This window comes from Convolutriloba macropyga, chromosome 7 (genome assembly GCF_964194025.1).
Source record: "Convolutriloba macropyga chromosome 7, txConMacr16.3, whole genome shotgun sequence".
Taxonomy (NCBI): Eukaryota; Metazoa; Xenacoelomorpha; order Acoela; family Convolutidae; genus Convolutriloba; species Convolutriloba macropyga.
This window is the reverse complement of record NC_134474.1, coordinates 50,987,816-51,013,326: the sequence shown is the minus strand read 5'-3', so window position 1 is coordinate 51,013,326 and position 25,511 is coordinate 50,987,816. Positions and strand designations below refer to the sequence as shown.

The window sequence follows — 25,511 nt, the reverse complement described above, 5'->3', positions numbered from 1 at the left end:
AACTTTTCTACATTACTACTTCTCTCCGAGCAGTTACTGCAAACTCAAGAATACTCATGTTGCATGATACTGATTAATAGCGATTATATTAAAATTTCCCGCAGAAAACCCTTATCATAATCTGAATTTTATCTCCCAGATCATAAAATATTGTTTGGGGATATGGCAGAACTACGTTTATCGCAGAAATCTGACAGAAGTTACAGCTAGATCATGCATCGCCTCGAAAGACTATCATATTCATACAAGATAACCCACTCTTGGACTGGGGGAGTTAAATCTAGAACATTTCAGCAAGTAGAGGGAAATTTGTAGAAGCAAAAGCAGGCAATTAAATGAGCTTGGAAGTAGGCAATAAATTCGGATTGTTTATATGCTTAAAGCATTTCGAGCTCTGATAATGTTCCAGAAATCTATAAGAAGGCGACCTTGTTGTTTGTACAAAACAAATCCTTTAAGCTATTTCTCGACTAAGATATCAAGTTCCATATACCAAATAGACCAAATAGATATTTGAAATTTCCCTGAAAATAGCCTAAATTTAGTTATGACCAGATACTGTGTTGTTATTCTGTTCTTTAACATAATGGTCATTACACTATCAGTTTGTAATCGACAAATGCACGGGAGCATTTCCGGCAATTTTTCTGTTTTTGACGGTTATGAAAGTTTTCCTTATAATAAAAAGTTTCCAAATTTTCACAATAAAAGTGGAGAAAAAATGTCGCTATTTCACTTGGAGACTGGATTACTTGTGAAGAGATTATTGAATCACACGAGTATAATTGGCCCTAGACACAACCCATTAGACCCTGTCACTATTAGAATACATCTGCAGTTGCAACAGGTGGTGAAAATGGACGTGGACACTCAACAGGTCAGAACAGTAGCTACTAAGTAAATAGTTCATTTCCTTTTTTCACTGTGATGCTGATATACCTTCGATACGCTACTCTATTGTTAAAATTTGGTTAAAAATTGAGTTGTAAAGCATATAAAACAGATCAATGAGAGCGTGAACTATTCGGCTGTCCCTCATTTACCTCAGCTGTTTTGAATTTATTTGGCACACTGGGGCTATATTTTCATTGGGCAATAATTTCTAACGCAATCAAAAACTGGGAGCTATCAAAGAAGTATTGAGTATAGATTGACCTTCGGTGCCATTCGTTATATTACGCCATTTAAACCGTCTTGTTGTTAACCGCCATTAAAGTTAGGAGCGTATCCGTCATTTGAGATATCTTAGCGGAAAAATCTGTTTTAAAACTGTTTTTTTAATGGTATAGAAACTGAAGTATACAAACAAAGATATTCAAAAGTAAAGATCAGCACACTTTCGATATTGCGACGAGACTACTCTCGCTTCGAAACAAAAAGAAATAAAAGTTTCGAAAAACTCAAGGAAAAGAAAGAGGAGATCAGAGAAGGGAGGTGCCTATTTCTGCTGTTTTCTTGTGATAGATGGTTTTTTGATGTTATGTATATTTATTATTTATTTTTTTTGTGTTGTTTCTTCGAAATTAAAAATTTGCTTTCCTGAATTTTTCTAAGACCTAGGACGAGGATAAGAACGGTTTCAGCGGTTATTTTTTGTCGCTTTTTGTGACAAAACTAGAATAGGAAATGACCATCGCGGCTTTCTTAGACGTTTTTTTACGGCTAGGTTAAGAAGCAAAAAATGACGTCCATGTGGAGGTTTATTTTGAAGAATCTTGCAAGAGGATGTTAATCTTGCAAGAAAATCGAAAAAATTGTAAATCTGGCTTGATCTTCTACGGGAATTTTGCAAGATTATACAAGAACAAGAATAACATCATGAATCTACTAGGAATTTTACACTCAATAGCTTTACTGAAATCTTGCTCTGAAGCACACAAGACAAGCAATGTGTTGACAATCTTGGCATCATCTTAACATAGACAACATTCGTTTACGAAAACAATGTGGAGATCATATATGTAAACAGAGAAACAACAAGGTGGAGCCAAGGTATTCATTAGTATTGATTGTGAAAAAGGTTATGTATGTCCTAGCTAGCTAGCTATCTAGGACATACATCCCAAAATTTCAACAGGTTGCAGTCTCTTTGTTGAAAACGATACAAGGAAATTGAGAAAATGACTGTCAGCAAGTTATCACCAGTTCCGATGAACCTCTCAGTTTAGGTGTGAATATTGTTCTTCTATATTTAGCTTTTGTGGGATAAGGGGTCATATCTCATAAAGATATAGACTTGCCAAAAGGTATTCATTCTGATAAAGAAACAAAAGAAGAACCAGAGTATTATAAATATTATCTTATAGTTTCCAAATTAAAAGCCAAAGGTATAGATATAGATAAATTATTGTGAGAAAAGACTATTAAATCATTAGTTATATCAGGAACTGATTCTCAGATCAGGAACTGTTTCTCAGATTTTTTATCTAAACCATTGACTATATCAGGAACTGCTTCCAAGAATTATTGGCTATATCATTGACTATATTATTATTATATAAATCATTAGTTATATCAGGAACTGCTTCTCAGATCAGGAACTGCTTCTCAGATTATTTTATTAATCATTGACTATACTGGGAACTGCTTCTCAGATCAGAAACTGCTTCTGAGATTGTTAACCAAATCTATCTATAAATTATTTGCCAAATCTATCTATAAATTTTTAGCCAAATCTTTCTATAAATTATTAGCCAAATCTATCTACAAATTATTTAGCTAATTCTATCTATAAATTATTAGCCAAATCTATCTATAAATTATTAGCCAATTTTATCTATAAATTATTAGCCAATTCTATCTATAAATTATTAGCCAAATCTATCTATAAATTATTTAGCCCAATTATTAGCCTTATTATTAGCCAAAAGTATTAATATAGATAATTTTTTTGAAAAAGTCAAGTGAAGCGCATAGAGCGCATGGTGTGCATTATTCTGAGTAGGGAGAGCGTGCGCAGTGTGTGCGTTGCGCTAGTGTGCGGGTCGGGGCTTATTTTTGGTTAACTTTTATTTTTGATTATGAATATAGTAGTGGATAAAACGGGGGTTACAGTTAACAGTACAGTTTGGCTCATTTCCCCGAATGCGGCTAGCTTGAGGGGGAAGAGACAAATTGGGCTGGTGGCTGGAAGCCCCGTTTTATCCACTACTATTTTCATAATCAAAAATAAAAATTAATCAAAAATAAGCTCCAACCCGATCACTTGCGCACGCATGCGCACCGCACACACTGCGCACGCCCTCCCTACTCAGAATAATGCGCACCATGCGCTCTATGCGCTTCACTTAACTTTTTCAAAAAATTTATCTATATTAATACTTTTGGCTAATAATAAGGCTAATAAATAGGCTAAATAATTTATAGATAGATTTGGCTAATAATTTATAGATAGATTTGGCTAATATTTTATAGATAGAATTAGCTAAATATTTTGTAGATAGATTTAGCTAACAATTTATAATAGATAGAATTGGCTAACTAATTTATAGATAGATTTGGCTAATAATTTATAGATAGAATTGGCTAATAATTTATGGATAGAATTGGCTAATAATTTATAGATAGAATTGGCTAATAATTAATAGATAGATTTGGCTAATAATTTATAGATAGATTTGGCTCATAATTTATAGATAGATTTGGGTAATAATTTATAGATAGAATTAGCTAAATAATTTGTAGATAGATTTGGCTAATAATTTATAGATAGAACTGGCTAAATAATTTATCGATAGGTTTGGCTAATAATTAGTAGATAGATTTGGCTAATAATTTATAGAAAGATTTGGCTAAAAATTTATAGACAGATTTGGCTAATAATTTATAGATAGATTTGGCTAATAATTTATAGATAGAATTAGCTAAATAATTTGTAGATAGATTTGGCTAATAATTTATAGATAGAACTGGCTAAATAATTTATCGATAGATTTGGCTAATAATTTATGGATAGAATTGGCTAATATTTTATAGATAGAATTGGCTAAGAATTTATAGATAAAATTGGCTAATAACTTATTGATAGATTTGGCTAATAATTTATAGATAGAATTAGCTAAATAATTTGCAGATAAATTTGGCTAATAATTTATAGATAGAATTAGCTAAATAATTTGTAGATAAATTTGGCTAATAATTTATAGATAGAACTGGCTAAATAATTTATCGATGGGTTTGGCTAATAATTTATAGATAGAATTGGCTAATAATTTATGGATAGAATTGGCTAATAATTTATAGATAGAATTGGCTAATAATTTATAAATAAAATTGGCTAATAACTTATTGATAGATTTGGCTAATAGTTTATAGATAGAATTAGCTAAATATTTTGTAGATAGATCTGGCTAATAATTTATAGATAGAATTGGCTAAAAAATTTATAGATAGATTTGGCTAATATTTTATTGATAAAATTGGCTAATAATTTATAGATAGATTTGGCTAATAATTTATAGATAGAATCGGCTAATAATTTATGGATAGAATTGGCTAATAAATTATAGATAGAACTGGCTAATAATTTATGGATAGAATTGGCTAATAATTCATAGATAGAATTGGCTAATAATTTATAGATAGATTTGGCTAATAATTTATAGATAGAATTAGCTAAATAATTTGTAGATAGATTTGGCTAATAGTTTATAGATAGAATTGGCTAAATAATTTATCGATAGATTTGGCTAATAAATTATAGATAGAATTGGCTAATAATTTATGATTAGAATTGGCTAATAATTTATAGATAGAAATGGCTTACAATTTATAGATAAAATTGGCTAATAAATTATAGATAGATTTGGCTAAAAATTTAAAGATAGAATTAGCTAAATAATTTGTAGACAGAATTGGCTAATAATTAATAGAAAGATTTGGCTAATAATTTATAGATAGATTTGGCTAATAGTTTATAGATAGAATTGGCTAAATAATTTATCGATAGATTTGGCTAATAATTTATAGATAGAATTGGCTAATAATTTATGATTAGAGTTGGCTAATAATTTATAGATAGAAATGGCTTACAATTTATAGATAAAATTGGCTAATAAATTATAGATAGATTTGGCTAAAAATTTAAAGATAGAATTAGCTAAATAATTTGTAGACAGAATTGGCTAATAATTAATAGATAGAACTGGCTAAAAATTTATAGACAGATTTGGCTAATAATTTATAGATAGATTTGGCTAATAATTTATAGATAGAATTAGCTAAATAATTTGTAGATAGATTTGGCTAATATTTTATAGATAGAACTGGCTAAATAATTTATCGATAGATTTGGCTAATAATTTATGGATAGAATTGTCTAATAATTTATAGATAGAATTGGCTAAGAATTTATAGATAAAATCGGCTAATAACTTATTGATAGATTTGGCTAATAATTTATAGATAGAATTAGCTAAATAATTTGTAGATTGATTTGGCTAATAATTTATAGATAGAATTAGCTAAATAATTTGTAGATAAATTTGGCTAATATTTTATTGATAAAATTGGCTAATAATTTATAGATAGATTTGGCTAACAATTTATAGCTAGAATTGGCTAATAATTTATGGATAGAATTGGCTAATAAATTATAGATAGAACTGGCTAATAATTTATGGATAGAATTGGCTAATAATTCGTAGATAGAATTGGCTAATAATTTATAGATAGATTTGGCTAATAATTTATAAATAAAATTGGCTAATAACTTATTGATAGATTTGGCTAATAATTTATAGATAGAATTAGCTAAAAAATTTGTAGATAGATCTGGCTAATAATTTATAGATAGAATTGGCAAAATAATTTATAGATAGATTTGGCTAATATTTTATTGATAAAATTGGCTAATAATTTATAGATAGATTTGGCTAACAATTTATAGCTAGAATTGGCTAATAATTTATGGATAGAATTGGCTAATAAATTATAGATAGAACTGGCTAATAATTTATGGATAGAATTGGCTAATAATTCGTAGATAGAATTGGCTAATAATTTATAGATAGATTTGGCTAATAACTTATTGATAGATTTGGCTAATAATTTATAGATAGAATTAGCTTAAAAATTTGTAGATAGATCTGGCTAATAATTTATAGATAGAATTGGCAAAATAATTTATAGATAGATTTGGCTAATATTTTATTGATAAAATTGGCTAATAATTTATAGATAGATTTGGCGAACAATTTATAGCTAGAATTGGCTAATAATTTATGGATAGAATTGGCTAATAAATTATAGATAGAACTGGCTAATAATTTATGGATAGAATTGGCTAATAATTCGTAGATAGAATTGGCTAATAATTTATAGATAGATTTGGCTAATAATTTATAAATAAAATTGGCTAATAACTTATTGATAGATTTGGCTAATAATTTATAGATAGAATTAGCTAAATAATTTGTAGATAGATCTGGCTAATAATTTATAGATAGAATTGGCTAAATAATTTATAGATAGATTTGGCTAATATTTTATTGATAAAATTGGCTAAAAATTTATAGATAGATTTGGCTTATAATTTATAGATAGAATCGGCTAACAATTTATAGATAGAATTGGCTAATAATTTATAAATAAAATTGGCTAATAACTTATTGATAGATTTGGCTAATAATTTATAGATAGAATTAGCTAAATAATTTATAGATAGATCTGGCTAAAAATTTATAGATAGAATTGGCTAAATAATTTATAGATAGATTTGGCTAATATTTTATTGATAAAATTGGCTAAAAATTTATAGATAGATTTGGCTAATAATTTATAGATAGAATCGGCTAATAATTTATGGATAGAATTGGCTAATAAATTATTGCTAGAACTGGCTAATAATTTATGGATAGAATTGGCTAACAATTCGTAGATAGAAATGGCTAATAATTTATAGATAGATTTGGCTAATAATTTATAAATAAAATTGGCTAATAACTTATTGATAGATTTGGCTAATAATTTATAGATAGAATTAGCTAAATAATTTGTAGATAGATCTGGCTAATAATTTATAGATAGAGTTGGCTAAATAATTTATAGACAGATTTGGCTAATATTTTTTTGATAAAATTGGCTAATAATTTATAGATAGATTTGGCTCATAATTTATAGATAGAATCGGCTAACAATTTATAGATAGAATTGGCTAATAATTTATAAATAAAATTGGCTAATAACTTATTGATAGATTTAGCTAATAATTTATAAATAGAATTAGCTAAATAATTTGTAGATAGATCTGGCTAATAATTTATAGATAGAATTTGCTAAATAATTTATAGATAGATTTGGCTAATATTTTATTGATAATGTTGGCTAATAATTTATAGATAGATTTGGCTAATAATTTATAGATAGAATCGGCTAATAATTTATGGATAGAATTGGCTAATAAATTATAGATAGAACTGGCTAATAATTTATGGATAGAATTGGCTAATAATTCATAGATAGAATTGGCTAATAATTTATAGATAGATTTGGCTAATATTTTATAGATAGAATTGGCTAAATAATTTATAGATAGATTTGGCTAATAATTTATAGATAGAATTGGCTAAATAATTTATAGATAGAATCGGCTAATAATTTATGGATAGAATTGGCTTATAAATTATTGATAGAACTGGCTAATAATTTATGGATAGAATTGGCTAATAGTTCATAGATAGAATTGGCTAATAATTTATAGATAGATTTGGCTAATAATTTATAGATAGAATTAGCTAAATAATTTGTAGATAGATTTGGCTAATAGTTTATAGATAGAATTGGCTAAATAATTTATCGATAGATTTGGCTAATAATTGATAGATAGAATTGACTAATAATTTATGGTTAGAATTGGCTAATAATTTATAGATAGAAATGGCTTACAATTTACAGATAAAATTGGCTAATAAATTATAGATAGATTTGGCTAAAAATTTATAGATAGAATTAGCTAAATAATTTGTAGACAGATTTGGCTAATAATTTATAGATAGATTTGGCTAATAATTTATAGATAGAATTAGCTAAATAATTTGTAGATAGATTTGGCTAATAGTTTATAGATAGAATTGGCTAAATAATTTATCGATAGATTTGGCTAATAATTTATAGATAGAATTGGCTAATAATTTATGGATAGAATTGGCTAATAATTTATAGATAGAAATGGCTTACAATTTATAGATAAAATTGGCTAATAAATTATAGATAGATTTGGCTAAAAATTTATAGATAGAATTAGCTAAATAATTTGTAGATAGGTTTGGCTAATAATTTATAGACAGAATTAGCTAAATAGTTTGTAGATAGATCTGGCTAATAATTTATAGACAGAATTGGCTAAATAATTTATAGATAGATTTGGCTAATAATTTTTTGATAAAATTGGCTAATAATTTATAGATAATTTTTTGATAAAATTGGCTAATAATTTATAGATAGATTTGGCTAATAATTTATAGATAGAATTAATTAAATAATTTGTAGATAGATTTGGCTAAGAATTTGTAGATAGAATTGGCTAAATAATTTATAGATAGAATTGGCTAAATAATTTATAGATAGATTTGGCTAATAATTTATTGATGGAATTGGCTAATAGTTTATGGATAGAATTGGCTAATAATTTATAGATAGAATTGGCTAATAATTTATGGATAGAATTGGCTAATAATTTATAGATAGAATTGGCTAATAATTTATAGATAGATTTGGCTAATAATTTATAGATAGAATTGGCTAAACAATTTATAGAAAGATTTGGCTAATAATTTATAGATAGAGTTGGCTCGTAATTTATGGATAGAATTGGCTAATAATTTATAGATAGAATTCGCTAAATAATTTATAGTTAGATTTGGCTAATAATTTATAGATAGAGTTGACTAATAATTTATGGATAGAATTGGCTAATAATTTAGAGATAGAATTGGCTAATAACTTATAGATAGATTTGGCTAATAATTTATAGAAAGATTTGGCTAATAATTTATAGATAGATTTGGCTAATAATTTAAAGATAGATTTGGTTAATAATCTAAGGAGCAGTTCCTGATCTGAGAAGCAGTTCCTGATATAACTAATGATTTATATAATAATAATATAGACAACGATAGATCCAATAATTCTTAGAAGCAGTTCCTGATATAGTCAATGATTTAGATAAAAAATCTGAGAAACAGTTCCTGGTCTGAGAAGCAGTTCCTGATATAACTAATGATTTAATAGTCTATTCTCATAATAATTTATCTATATCTATACCTTTGGTTTTTAATTTGGAAACTCTAAGATAATATTTATAATACTCTGGTTCTTCTTTTGTTTCTTTATCAGAATGAATACCTTTTGGCAAGTCTATAGCTTTATGAGATTTTTCTATGTGACCCCTCATCCCACAAAAGCTAAATATAGAAGCACAATATTCACACCTAAACTTAGTTAAATTACATTCTTTACATATTGATTTCTTTTTATCAAGGCATGTTTATTGTTTTATAACATTGCATTTACTACAAACATTATTTGTTAAATCAATTTTTATTTCTATGGGGCTAGGCTTAGTGATAGAAGTAGAATTAGCAAAGCTATTTTGTAGATCAGCGAAGCTGCTATGCAGAACAGCAAAGCTGCTTCGCAGATTAGAATTAGAATTAGAATTAGGATTCGCATTAGAATTAGGTCTAGAATTAGAAATAGAATTAGAATTAGGATGAGGATTATAATTAGAATTAGGATTAGAATTAGAATTAGAACTAGAATAAGGATTAAAATTGTAATTAGGATTAGGGTCAGAAGCTTCTTCAATAAATTTAGTTAAACGAATTCCGCTCAATGATATATCCCCACATTTACACTCACCAATTTTATCCTTATGTTCTACTTTATAATGAAGAGACATAGTATGGGGAGCTCCAAATTTCTACACGCTAAGCATTTGATGACCATTATTTATAATGAGACAAAATTCTAATTGTTTATATTTAGTATGTTATCTTTATAGTATTATATTTTTAAATATAAACATTTCTATTTCTTTAATTTTACTCTGAACATTCTACAATTTATTATTTAAAAATTTTTCAAAATTTTATTATTATTATCTTTTCAGTTTCAATATAACATCTAACCAAAATTTCATTTTATTATTTTTTTTCAGTTAATTAGCGAACTATAACTAGCTAAAATTTCAATTAAACCTCTACCATAACCTCTAGACAAGACAAACCTAGCTAAAGTTTCCATACCCTATTTAGTAAGAGTATTATATTTATATCTTTTGTCTATAATCTGTTCATTACTCAATGCAGCTGTATCTGCAACGAAATTTATAGTTTCATCTCTAGATTTTTTGTTTAGATTAGTTAAATCATCTTTTCCCCTTTTATTTAAAGCACTAGTGTTTTTATTCTTATATTCATCTGTTATTGGTGTCCATCTTTGGCTAGGCTTATATTTTTTTCGTGTTCATCTGCGAAGGGGCTCCGCCCTTGGTTCCCCAAGCAGGTTTCCTGATCTTCTGAATTGGGTAAATCCCCAACTTCTTTGTCTTGATCTTCCACTTCTTCCTAACCATGCCTGAATAATGTATTTGTTCTATTTAATACTTTACTTGCACCCCCTGCTACAAGTGCAGCAGTTTCTACTGCTGTATCAGGAGATATAATTATATATCATAAAGCACGTGCCCGTAATTCCACGTAAGGCTGATACTAGCCTTAAACCATTAGCTTTAACTGTTTCTTTTGTTAAAACATCATTCTGAATTTTAATACCTTTTGATGCACGAAGTTTATCAAAGTAGATTTGATAGTTATCTTTGTTAATAGTATTTCTATCTGTAGCATTATTCATTAGTTGTTTCATAAAATTTTTAAGTTTATTTATCTCATCACTTTCTAATTTATCTTTTTAACTAAGGGCTTTTAGGTCCAGGAAACCAACTTTCGAGTCAAATATCATAGTTCTATTTCTATCAATAATAATTAAAGTATCCTTATTCTTATTATATTTAATCATGCCATAAAGAAGTTCAGAAGCTATTCCATCTGTACAATTATAATAGCTACTATTTAAGTCATTAAATATGCCACGAAAGTCATGCTTGCACTCATATGTTATATTAAGATTTTTAAATAGATCTGACCCAATTTAAGTTGTTATATAAATAGTATTACAACTCATTCTTGCTGTGATAATTATCTGGGTTGGTTTATGAAACTTTACAATCATTTGAATATTTTTATGTCTTCCTTCTGCAAAAAAATAATCTATATTGTTAATTAACTTATCCGCCACATCATCAAGAACAATCACACTATCTTGAGATATATGCAGATTTTTTTTGTGATCATTTTTTTATCACACATATTGAAATCACTATAGGGCTTGCCAGTTTTTGGATTTATCCAATCTCTTTCATCTTTACATACTATGACTATGGACTTTTGATCTTGATCTTGCTCATCTGCCAAGCAGGTTCCCTGGTGTTCCTGTTCCTGATCCTGATCTGTGAAGCAGTTTCCCTGATCTGTGAAGCAGTTACCCTGATACAACATTAAGTATTGTCTAACAAAATTAGTCTTTCCTGTACCAGTTCCTTCATAAACAATAGTATGTAAAGTCGACTTTTCTTATTCAAATTTAATTAGACTTCTATTTATAAATCCAGCAAACCATTCTTATAATTTCACTTGGTATTCACTTGGTATTGAATCATATACTATAAAACGAAACATAGCTAAGAAAATAAGTGTTAAAAAAGCACCACTCAACTCCATTTTTATATATAAATTGTTGATTTTTTTATGAATAGTAAAAGACACAGACTTTTAGTTAGACTTAATTTAGTCAAATAAAATGATGATTTTTTATATGAATAGTCAAAGTCAAAGTCAAACTCAAAGTCAAAGTCGAAGTCAGAATCAAAGTCAAAGTCAAAGTCATTGATTTTTTATCATATAAAAATGCTTATCCTAATTTTTGAGGAAATCAATGATAAATTTGGTATTGGTAATAAAGCTATGAGTAATATGAGAATAGAAGATTTAGGTACAGATATAAGTCTAACTCCAATTGAGATGGTAATGAGAGATTAGAAACCAGATAGCATCCAGAACCCCAATTTCAACATTATTCTAAATCCACATTCAACTGATGGTACACATTGGGATTTAGTTATATGAAGAGAAGGCGGTGCTATATATTATTTTGATAGGTTTGGTGTTGAGACTCCATCAATACTCTTAGAAGGATATGTTGATCTAGGGTCTGATGAGAAAATACAAGAATATGATGAATCTTATTGTGGGGCTTATTGTTTATATATGAGCTATCTTATTGATAAAGGATTTAGAATAAAGATTTTTCTATAATCTAATTAATCAAGTTAAATGTCCAGGAATTTATAATGAGTGTTTATGTTTGGGTTGTAAAGTTAAAGGCGAAGTTGAATATAAATTTGAAGATAAAGATATAGCCAATGACAATATCAATCAGGGAACCTGCTTGGCTGGCCACGCGCAGAGCTCGTTCGCAGATGACAATGTTAATGATAATGTCAATGTCAATTTTAATGACAATTTCAATGTTAATGGCAATGGCAATGTCAATCAGGGAACTTGCTTCGCAGGTTTCAATCTTAATGTCAATGTTAATTTTAATGTCAATGAAAATGTCAATGTCAATTTTATTGACAATTTCAACGTCAATGTCAATGTTAATGACAAGGTCAATCAGGGACTTGCTTCGCAGATGTCAATGTTAATGATAATCGGGTAACCTGCTTCGCAGATTTTCTTGTCAATGACAATGTTAATTTCAATGTCAATGACAATGTAAATGACAATGTCAATGCTAATGTCAATCAGCGAAGCTGTTTCACAGATCAGCGAAGCTGCTCCACAGATGACATTGATAGTGAAGATGAAGATGATATCTATCTACTTAGAGAAAAACCCCCAAAGGTAAAGTCCCTTTCACTTTTAGCCCGTAGTAGCCATACAAGAAGGGTATCCCCTCTGGAGATTGATGTTAATGGGAGTCTACAATCATGGTTAGATGATGATAATATAATTGTCAATGCTATATTCCCAGAAAGCTTCAGGTGTGTAATAGCTGATCCTAGTGAATGTGGAAAAACAATCTTAATAAAGAATCTTTTTTGAGTAGTATACAATTTGATAGGCTTTATATCATTGGTCCTACTGGTGATCAATATGAAGATTTAAAGAATAAAGACAGATTTAAAAAATAGTGTTTATTAAAGAAATAAAATATTTAACCTCTCCTGATCAACTTCCTAAAGATATAAAGAAAGTAATGATATTTGATGATGTTGGGGGTAGGGAACCAATGTTTAATGAAATATTTGTAGAGGTAGACATAGTAATTGTAATATGGTATATCTTATACAAAATATATTCTCGGCAGATAGACAGAATAATAGAGCGAATTGTAATCTATTTATTTTCTTTGGACAAAGAGGTAGAGCTACCACAGCTATATATATCATGATTTCTTTGATAGAACAGAACTTACTTATGATAATTTTAGTAATATATGTAAAAAGGTATGGGAAAAACCTTATAATTATATCGTCATTGTTAAATCTAAAAACAGAAATATCAATGGTCAACTAAGACTTATTTGGGATTGGAGAGTTTTATAGTTTAATTATATTTATGATTAAGTCTATGACTAAGTGTATGTCTATGACTAAGTCTAAGTTTATGTCTATGACTAAGTCTATTACTATGACTTTGACTCTGACTATGGCTAGGTCTAAGTGCAGGACTAAGTCTAAGTCTATGACTTTGACTATGACTTAGTCTAAATCAAATGCGAAGTAAAACTCAACACATCACCATTGAAATCAATTGGTCTTCAATGCTCATCTTTAATATGAAATTCAATATATTCTATTCTATCCTTGGTTACATTTTAATATAAGATATTAGTTGTTATAAAATTTATCAAGTAACCTGGGGGTACTGTTAGAGTAAAAGTATATAGTATGTCTGTATCTTTACCATTATCTTTAACACCAGATATCTCATTACAATGGATGTTAATAGTACTAAAACCCAAAATATCAATAATCTTTTGAGATTTATATTTACCTTGTTCATATACTATTTTTCTAAATCCTGGTAGTGGGGCTAATGAGTTTTCTATATCAAAGCTAAGCGCACCTTGTTTTACTTCCATTATACATTTCATTGTATTTTTTATCAGGTTCTATTATAAAATTACCATTAGTTTCTTTTATTAATTCTATTGTTTCGATTAATTCATATGCACCTGGTATAACAGCTAAAATACGGGGCTCTGACCACGCTTCGCCTTGGGTGTCATATAAAAATTGATTATTCCCTCTATTCACATTAAACACTGAGTTATAAACCGATAATCTAATTAAACCTAATTTTGTTGTATTAAGTATAGGTTCACTGAAGTTAAACTTTTCTGTTGACCTTATCATTCTAAATTTAAGTGTGTGTTCTTCTTTAGTTTTAGTCAGAGCTTCATGTATCTTTTGTAGTTCCCATAAGATTAAGTTGTCAGTCATTTTTTTTTATTCAATTAACGCTATATTTCTAGTTATTTCTATAGTTATAGTTGTAGTTGTGGTTAGTTATACATTTTTAGTTATATGCTTTTAACTCATAAAAATGGACTTTAATTTAGATACAACTTATGGTTATAATAATGATAAACACAAAAGTAAGATTATAAAATTTGAACCAAATAATCTAGCAACAATGAATACAGTTAACAACAACAATAATATCATACTAAATAGAGAAAAGAGTCTTTTAAATATACATGATTCGTATGTAGAGATAGAGTTTGTTGTATCGGATAATGCTGGTGGTGTATTTGCTAATAATAACAATATCCGATTAGTTAATTATAGTATGTTGGCATTATTTTGTTCTGTTAAGCTTGAAACTAGTGGTGGTAGGTCTATTGAATATATAGATCACTGTCATCCTAATCTATTAATGTATAAGTTATTAACTAGTACTTGTGATGAATATGAGAGTGGTTTTGTTAGAAATCAAGTTAATAGAGATAGTCAACTTAAAAGTGATCATATTGCTGCAGAACGAGATCATATGTATATAGAGATAGTCAACTTAAAAGTGATCATATTGCTGCAGAACGAGATCATATGTATACGATGGTTAAGATCAGTGATCTATTTGGATTTGTGAATGATTTAGAAAAGATTATATATGGGTTAGGAGTTAAACTAATATTAAAAATAAATAATAATGATAGAGCTCTATTTAGAGTTAATGTTGGTGCTTACGCAGTAGCTAACTTTGGTGATATAGAAATAGGAGATATATCGTGATGTGTTCCTAGTATTGATCCTAGTAATGATAAAAGAAATATTGTACAGAAAAGATTTAAATAAAAAGAATAATTTTGATTTTAGTTATTATGAAAAAAAGACGGTTTATAAGAATGTGAACAATGCTACTAACTTCTTATTTGATCTTGGTAGGGAAAAAGGTATGGAAAGACAAAAATATGTAAAAATTGTTTTGAAAATAAAAATGTTAATGAACAAACTCATGATTCAAGTACATTTGATATATAAAATGTTACTGAATGTTATTGTAAGATTGGTAGTGAATTTTATCCCGAGGATGGTATGAATATTAGTTATGGCACTGATAATTATGAGGTTTTTAAAGAGATTGTTCTTTTTAATAAAAATCATAATGGGTTACCTCATAATATTAAACCATTTATAAATCTTAGAACATTCAAAAGTAGTTATAGAATATATGTATTTGATACTAGATATCAAAATGATCAAATAGGTCCACAACCAATACAACTTAATTTTAAATTTGGTGCTGCAGTTGCTGATGTTATATGTCACGCATTAGTATTAACTAGAAAGGTGATTAGTGTTAATAGTGATGTTAATAAGATGGTTGATATTATATCTTAGTTTTAGTTATCGTTATCTTAGTTTTAGTTATAAGCATCGTTATAGTTATAGTTATTGTTATAGTTAATATTATATTTATAGTCTTTGATATAGTTATTGTTATAGTCAAGGTTAGAGTCATTGTCATAGTCAAAATATTTCCTGGTAGTCTTGACAAAACCTTTAGAAAAAATAATATCTAATTTTTTTCTATTCTCTGGAGATAGGCCCTGAGCTTCAAGCTTATTCGTAGGTTGAGTCTTAGCGTTAGGCTTAGGTAGTGGTTTGGGTTTGGGCTTAACAACAAAGGGATTATACTTTTTGTTTTCCATTATTTTTTATATATAGAAACATGAGTACCTTTAGCAAGTTTAAAACTAATTCATATTGTGTTGCTAGTAGACATTATAGTTGTACTAATAATATAAGAGGGGTTGTCACTTCAAAAGCAACTGAGATGTTAAGGGGTAAATGTGTTAAATGTAGAAGGAATAAATCAATGACTGTTAGTGATGCAATAAAGAAGCTGAGGTATTGAAGGATCTCTTTAAAAGTGTTGTTAAAGCAATAGTTGATTTTGGAAAGAAAGTTGTTAATAATCCAGAAAGAGCATTAGAAATAGCAAGTAAAATAGGAAGTGCAGCTACAAGTAGAAACCCAAGAGCTTTATCAGCCATCAGCCACACCTAATTTAATTAAATTTGCAACTACTGGTGAAGGTATAAGAGTAGTACAAAAAAGAAGAGGTTTATATTTAGGTACAAAGAAAAATAGTTTAATTCTAGATTAGTATAACTACTTCGTAAATCTAGATATAGATCTACCTCTAATGGTAGATATTAATACTTATATTGTTATTACTAAATATATGGTGAAACATGGACAAAGTCCCATTATTATAACTAAACACTAATAAATTTAGTTTAAAAAACACTCAATTTACATTTCTTATTCTTCTTGTATTCTTCATGTATCTTAACTACTTCATTATTTTCATCATTATCTATTTTATTATCAATCATTGATTTAGTATATAGTTTATTAAACTTTTCACTCAACTGTTTACGTAAAATATACTATTGTGAATACTTTATTATTTTATTTCTTAATTCAGTATTAATTGTTTCTGATAATGAACCACGAACAGTTGCTGTAGCAAAAGCTGTTGGTATAGAATAAGGTAATCCTATGCCTGTTGTAATGCAACTGATGTTGATGTTGCAGTTGTTTCTGTTGATGATAATAGTATTTCTGTTATCTCAGCAACGTTAATATAATTTTTATATCTACTTTTCTTATTGTAGTTATTAGTTTCAGCTTCATAATGATTTCTAATATCTTTTACAATGTTAATATTGTTATTCAATTTAATATTAGCTAAGATTTTGTCATTGATGCATTGTTCTGAGAAGGAAGTGATATTGGGATCAAGTAAATGCGCACTGGGTTTAGTTTCTTCCATTTTAATTAAGTATTTTAAAGTATTCTGCTTTAGTCAATGTCATAGTCATAGCGTTTGTCATTTTCATAATTATATAGTAAAATAACTCTGTATTTATTTCATTATTTCTTCATGATTAAAATCATTTTGCATCTCTAGTCTTGCTGGTTCTTTGTTGTCTACTAGCTTACTTTCTAATAATATAGCTATTATGTGTTGTACTATTGACTTTTTATTCTTTAAAAGGGCTTTATCAACAGTAGAATTAATCTTTTTAATTAATTTCATTAAATTCTTTTAGACCAGTGGTAAAATATCCTCTAGCTGAATGTTAGTAATATTCTGATTAAACTTATCATTATCAAATTCTTGTTTTAATTGATTATACTTAGAGATGGTATCACTAGCAATTTCTTTACAAAAGTTAGCAGTATTTGTAACTTCATTTGCTGATTTAATAAACTCAATAATTAGTTCTTCATTAACTTGTATTTTGTTTAGATGTAATGTTTTAGTAGTGACTTTATCAAAATCTCCTTTTCTTAGTTAAGTTATATTATTTCTTAAAATATCAATTTTAATAGAAGAAGATTATAAGTTATTGTCACAACACTTTTTATTAACAACATCTTTTTCAACTATGGGAGTTGTAGTTTTGTATTTTTATAGGTATCTTTCATGCCAATGTTATCATTATCTTCTAGAAGTAATTGATGAGCCCTACTTGGCGATAGACTAATATTTGATGATGATGCTTGTTTGGCCTGATTGAATCTATTTCTTTTCATCTTTGTATTTGTTTACAGAAAGATTTATGTTTAATGATTTTAAAACTTTATTATTAGATTCAACATCAAACTCGGATTTTAAAAATTCCTGTTTATATTACTTACCTTCTATTATCTCACCATTAAAATCTTCTATTTTATATGTCGGTGGTTGGGTTTTTAAAACATCACTAACTTTAGACAATTCTCTATTAGAAGCGTAACCTTTAGAGAAAATGTTACTTTTGTCAGCATTCCTGACATGATCACCGACTTCAAGTTTGGGCGTTGCTTTGGTAGATTCAACACAGTATTTAACTTTATCGGGATTATTAGAAGCATTAGCGGGTGCCATATTAATTGTTGAATGAATGTTAATGTTATATGTTATTACTGCATCATTTATAAATTTACCCAATTACTATCACCATTGATGAAAATTGGTTTATTAATTAAGTGTAATAATGTTCTATTAAATCTCTCTCTAAAAAAACGCCTTAAATCACTATAAGTAGACGATAGTTCTGTCCCTTTTCTGGTTTTCGTCCCTCTGAAAGGATTGTTTTAAAACCATTAGTTATAGATGAACCAGATTTAATCTTCAATGGAATAGCCCATGCATATTTTGTGAAAATATCTATAACAGTTAATATAAACTTATAATTATAATTGTATTTACTTAGAGATGACTAATCAATTAAATGAGCTGACCATGTTCCATCTTTATATTATGGTATTATTCTTTCTCGTCTAAACTTTGTTATTTGAGGACCGGATGCTTCTTTGGCTAGTAGTTGTTGTTTTTCCACCATTATTTATTTACCATAATTTAAAAAAATGATCTAGTTGTTCTTGATTAAAAATATTCATAGATAATAGTTGTGTAGATATCTTAAACATCTCATGATATAACCCATCATGCCCAGCTTTTGTTTCTAGTATAAGTATTTCTAATCTTTCTATTAGAGAATCAGCTTCACTAAAACCTCTAGCTAAAAGACGACTTCTTCTGGCTTCAAATATCTGTTTTATTGTGTTATAACTTTTGCTTCTTTTATCACCCACTCCTACATTATATTTTATATCCCACAAAAATCTTCCAATTTTTTTTCCTCATCTTCATTCAAAATGTCCTTGTATGTTATATTTGGATTGGTAAGAAAAATAATAAAGTCATGTGAAAATTCATATAGATTATGCCCAATAGAAAAATCATTCTGCTATATATCGACATCATTCATTACATATTCCCTATTTGCCACATGTTTGATTTTCAACTTCAATTGGGGCTTAAATTGAGAACCCATTGAATGAAGAGTATTGGCTGTGTGTGTATCAATTACAACTCGTGGTTCTTCTCGAGTCATTTGAGTTTACAGTTCATTTTGCAGGCTAGTTTCTTGGGACTTCTTCCATGCCTCGCTGATCTGGGAACCAGATTCCTGGATCCGTGAAGCGGTTTCACCGATCTAAGAACCAACTTTCTGGAGGGCTTTAGTTTGTTTATTTAACTCTTGATTTTGCCAATCTATTGCTCTTAATATTTGTTCATTGTTTGTAATAAAAGTTTAAGTTAGAGGATCAAGTAACTCTTTTATTTCACCATAATTTTCTTGTTGTTTTAATTTATCTTCTAATCTATTCTTTCTGTTTAGTTTTTGTAGTTTATTTAATTCTATAAGTTTATCTATCTTAGTCATTTTTTATAGCCCATTATATAGTTTAATAGCAGCTTCAATTAACTTTCTATCATCATTCATTGCCAGTTCTAGAATATTATTAGCCAGTTGGTCTTTGTATAAATCTAATGATGCAGCAATAATTTATTTACTAGATCTCTTTTGAATAGATATAGATTCTTATCATAAGGAAAGCTTTTAATATTATTTATATGAAATCTTTTATCATCATATGTGTTTAGACTAATCTTACTTGTTTTTGTTGTTGTCATGTTATACCAACTTTTTGTATTCTACATTCATCTACAGTTCTCTGTGTATTATACATTAACACATTATTTTACTCTTCATGTTTAGCATTGTTAAAGTTCTTTATACCTTTCTCTTTAGTTTTATTTGGGTAATCTTTAAAGCTATATGTCTTTGGTGAAAGGGCTATAAACACTTGTATTATCCTACTCCCCAATTCATGTTTGATTTTACCTGGAACTTTATTATTAATTTTGATTGGTGCTTCTAGATTGGACAAATTCACGTGTTAATTGTCGACATTACCCTCGCTAAAGCTTAATACAAAACTATCAGTAGCCATAGAATGGAATTGTAGATCTTTGAGAGATGGTTCAAGAATTTTAAAGAATGTATCATACATGTGTAATTTACTTAATTCTAATAAAGTAACACCTACATGTACTGGAGAATCATATTCTGTCTTTTGCTTTATATATTCAGTTTGGCTATAATCCTAGTATCTAGTTATATTCTTAAATGTTTGTTTACATTAATTTTTTCTTCATCGTGTAAGAACTTACTTTGAAGGAAGTGTAGTGGATTGATGCAAATTCTTCGATATAGTGAGTTGTTCATTATTTTCCTTACATCATTTTCCTCTTCATTTTTAGCTGTTGCTCTTTTATTAGTATTGTTTTGACTATAGTCTGTATATATGTAATCTTGTTTAAATTTAAAAACTATTTGAGTTTTAGTTACTTTTACGCCCTTCTTAACATAGAACTTTAACATCCTATAATGAACCATATATTCTGTTTTGTTGTTTTGATCAAAGATTAATTTCTTTGTTCTCGCTCTACCTTTCTCTCTTTCTCTATAGCCTAATTCATTATCATTTATCTTTCTTTTATTGGTCATTATTGCTAGTTGCTCGGTTCTTTACAACTATTAGTATAATCAATATCACAAACTATATAGTAACCATGATCACTATCATCTGGAGTATTTAATATATAATCTAGAGGTGTAGTAGTGTACTCAAAGCTTCTATAGGGTAGCTTTTGCATCGTTGCATAACCGTATAGGTTGTTTGCATCAAGGTACCAAATTGACCTATTACTATGATTAACATATCTATTACCCATTATACCACATATACCACCCCTCTTTGCTTCAAGAAAATCATCCAACATTTGTTTTTCTTGTAATGTATTTAGTGTAACACCCTTTGATATAAACCAACAATCAAAACTATAACCTGGGAGACTTACATATTGTAGAGGGTTAAGACCGAGTTCTTTCATACTTAATTTAACGTATTCATTCATGCAGTAGTCTAATATTTCCACATGTTTTTGTAAATACTCTATAGTTAGATCTTCACCGGTTTTATGACTGTTTTCATTATTGAAGATATCGACTTCTTCTTGTGTTGGTAATTTTTTAGAAAGTGAGGATTTGAAGTCTTCTATTTTTGGATTACCTATAACTTCTCGGAAACCCTCTAAACCAAAGTGTTCATTTATGCATTTAATAATTTAGTTTTACACCCATATATCTTTGCTATTTGATCTAGAGGCATAGCTAAGAAGTTATAATTATCTAAGAATTTAATACAACCAGTACTAAACATCTTAGACTTACCAGCAGGTAGTGGAATGTTATCTATTTTTCTTTTATCACTATTCTGTTTAAAGAGTTCACTATATAGTAGATTGAAATCGTAACCAGAGCCGTTGCGGAAAATTACAGGAAAGAAGTTTTGTTGTTTGTATCTTAGATTACAAATTTTACATGCGGGACCTCTATATGTACCAGTTTCATGACAGTGATCTCTTACTTTATTAATAAATGTTTTACCACATTTTTGACAAGTGTTTGTAGCTCTATGATATAATTTATCTTCTTCTGTAAGTACCATCTTTTCATTATTGTTGAAGTTATTCTCTGTTTCTATTTCTTAAAGATCACTAGCAAATCTTTTGATACAGTCCAGACCAAATTAGTATTTGAAATTACCTTGCCAGATGTAACCAACATTCATTGGTAAATGTTCAACTATAACATATTTGCAGCCATTAGATGAGACGTTAACAACACAATATTCTTGATCAGCGGTTATAATCATTTTTTTATTCCGGCGCTTATGTTCATTTAAAAAAGTAATATGTTTTTCCTTAGGACAAACAATCTCTGGTTTGAAACAGTGGCTACATTCATGTTGGTCGTATTTAATTTGAGAGTTGAACCAATATGTGCATCTATTACCATAATAGAATTTGTTTTGGCTCTTATTCGGTTTTTCTATCAAGTTTTCTATGTCTTTAATTAGAGCGCAGTGTTCTACTCCAGCATTCGCCCAAACTAAAATTCTGACATTTTTTCTTTATTCATAAATATCATCAACCGGTTTAAACAATTCTACTTTATCTCCACCACAAGGTGTATATACCCAATTATAAATATTGTACACTTTCTGTATTCTTATTATATAAGCAAAGTCATCTTCTTGTTGTTGTGCTTCAATTAGATTCTTTAGATATTTACTCTTGCGTGTTGCATGGTCTATAGCGGGATGTAGCCAAGCAGTAATAGTTGGTTCTAAGCAGTTGTATTTGGAATTGCGTATGTTTAATATTGATTTATAGTTTTTGAGATCGAGGGGTAAATCTATATAACTACCAACAGATGCTTTGGCCGGTTCAAAATTTATCTGAATACTTCTTAATCCAAGAAACTCAAAGTCCTAGCCATAGCCCTCCTATAAATCTTTTTCAATGTTTAGCCACTGTGTGAAGTCTCTGTTTTCATATATTGCCTTATTAATAATATAGTCAGTGTTGAAGAATATTTTATTAGTTTTAACTTATTTTCTGGTTTTTTCTTTTACTCACAATCAGCTCTGATCTTATATTTTAAACTCTTAACTTTTGTAAACTGGTAACAGTTTTTAAATTCTTCTAAAGAGTTATTAATAGCTTCATCTATATCTTCAATGTATTTTCCAGCTTTATCAGTAATATAAAAATACTTTCATGTTCTGGCTAGAGTTTATATCAAAGTATTCTGTGTTTTCTAGATACTTGCGATTATGACTATATGAGTGAGTAGTTCGGGCTATTTTGTTTCTAAATTCTGCATAACGTTCTTTACATTCAAAGTTAATTTCAGAGTAGATGCTATCTTTGGTTTTAGTTTTGGATTTAGTGCTGGGTTTAGTTTTAATAATATCTTTAGTGTTTTCTTTGGTTTTAGTTTCAGTTTTAGTTTTAGTTTTAGGTCTCAGGAAATAATATTCTTCTTCTGAGTCATACATCCACTCCATAGTTTCATCTTCCATTTCCTTTCTCGCCCTGTTTAAGTGTTCATCACTTAATATGTGTTTGATAAATTGTTTCCTTGTTTCAAAGGCCAAGTCACAAATATAACAAAAGTTTAAGCTTTCTTCTTTATTCATCTTGTTTTTAGGGACAAAATTTTTTTTGAAAATATACAAATTAAAAATGTCTGAATCAGTAAAATGTGACAGTTGTAAAGATAAATCTTGGAGAAGGTGTTGTGATAAAAGTTTAGATATTTTACTTTATTATTATATCTGTAAAGGTTTCTTTGAGAATAGACATTATATTAACCATATGAATATGCATTATAATGATCCAGATCTATATATAACTTTTAGAATGTGGAGTAATTTACTATAATTCAATGCAAGATTAGCCTTTACTATATCGTTTAACACAGTTCTCAAAAATTAACCGCAAACTGTAATTTCTGAATAGGTTCGAAACCGATGAAACCTTGCTTATTAAAACTTTCGATAACTTTGATAGGTGAGCAGCCTTTACACTTGGTCAGTCGATCAAGACATTAGAACGCTAAATACACTAAAAAGACAGTCAAGAGCAACACGCAAACGAAAGCGCAGCTGTGTCCACCAGAGCAAAACAAAAACAACAAGGAGTATCAAGGTTAATTGGAAGAAGTCAACGAAGTCTTGGCTACAAAACAATTGATAACTCAGATCGACTCCACATTTTTAGTAATCACTAGCAGCATTTTGCTCACATTCTTAAATATAAATTCTCCTAGGGACTGCAGAAAAAAGATGTCAAAAAACTTTGCACACTACCCAGCAAATTTCATAGAAGAGCAACAAAACCAAGCAACAGAGTTCAAAGCCATTTTGGAAACTCATTGGCTCGCATGTATAAGCAAAGCAATTAACAATGAATGAATAGCCAAGCAACCTAATTGAAGCAATCAACAAAATCCTTGGCAAAAGCAATGACTCATTGCCAAATGTATTTGCTCAAGCTTCTCAGAACAAGGCAACAAGAAGCCGTCAGGATACGGAAAAATTTTTGGAAACATCTTCAGCAAAACAAGGGCGTAAAGAACAAATGAGGAAATTTGATATCGAGTTCAAACGAAAGTTTGAACTAGACAATGCCCGGTTTGAAAAAAGAAAACTAGAGCTACGAAAGCAAAATAAAGTAGTTCGAAACAAAGCATCATCTAGTGCATCATGAATTTGAGCTTGACCGCAGAGAATATAAATATAGCATTAAAAATGATGCTTGTTCTCAGTCAAACTGTGTGCGAGAAAAATCAGCCTTCAACTGGACACCAAAGAGCAAATTTCTTGCAATCAGCCACGAAATTGGAAACATTTTAGCGCCCGTTAGATCAATGCTCACTTCAAAACAACCGCTGAACTGAATTGGCCCCGTCTTTTTTCACGATATCGAAACTCAATGTTCATTACGTGTCGATGACCAGAATGCTTCCCCACCGATGGTTTACGTTTTAGCAGTGGATTTTCAGGTGGTAGTAACCCATCAGATCTGAAGTTGAAGAAATTTGATAGAAACCCTCTCGAATGGCCAGATGGATCCCATTTGTTGATGGCTACTGTGGATCAAAAACCATTGCCAAACTCAGAGGAAATGAGCCATCTAAAGACACTACTGACAGGCAAGGTCAATTTAGAATAATCTGGATTTTTCTGGAATTTTCTATGATGTTGAGTGGAGCATCGTGGAGAGGAGATTTGGAAGGCCTCATCTCATTATCGATGCATAGCTGGAAGGTCTTTGCAAGGCAATTCGCAATTCATCGGGTCTGATCAAGTTCTCATTTACTAATTCTAACAGTGTACAGACTCAAAGAGTACAGAGAAGTTGCTGATCTGCAATCAAGCTCGACACTCTAGTTGGCAGTGGATAAACTACCTCAAGTTCTCAAACAGAGGTGTTGGATCTGTGTTGATGATAAAGATTAAGACTGTTCCGGAATGATTATGAGTAAAAATGTCCCTCTGGGAGAACATTAGTGCATGAAAGATTTTGAGTTTTCAAGGGAGAGCAAAAACAAGAAGACTGAAAAATCACCAAGCAAGAAAAACTATTCCCGAAAACCTTGAACTTCAATGAAATTTCAAATGTGAA

General features: G+C 28.9%; 1 protein-coding gene across 1 annotated transcript in view; it reads left to right on the top strand.

The window, feature by feature from the left end:
• Positions 1–546: 546 nt before the first annotated feature.
• LOC142343056 (acetylcholine receptor subunit alpha-like) overlaps positions 547–25,511 on the top strand; it is a 54,739-nt gene continuing 29,774 nt past the window's right edge. The window contains exon 1 of the mRNA XM_075394744.1: positions 547–877. Coding sequence (XP_075250859.1) covers positions 548–877 — 330 coding nt within the window. The 5' untranslated portion in view covers position 547. The remainder of the gene's footprint in view (positions 878–25,511) is intronic.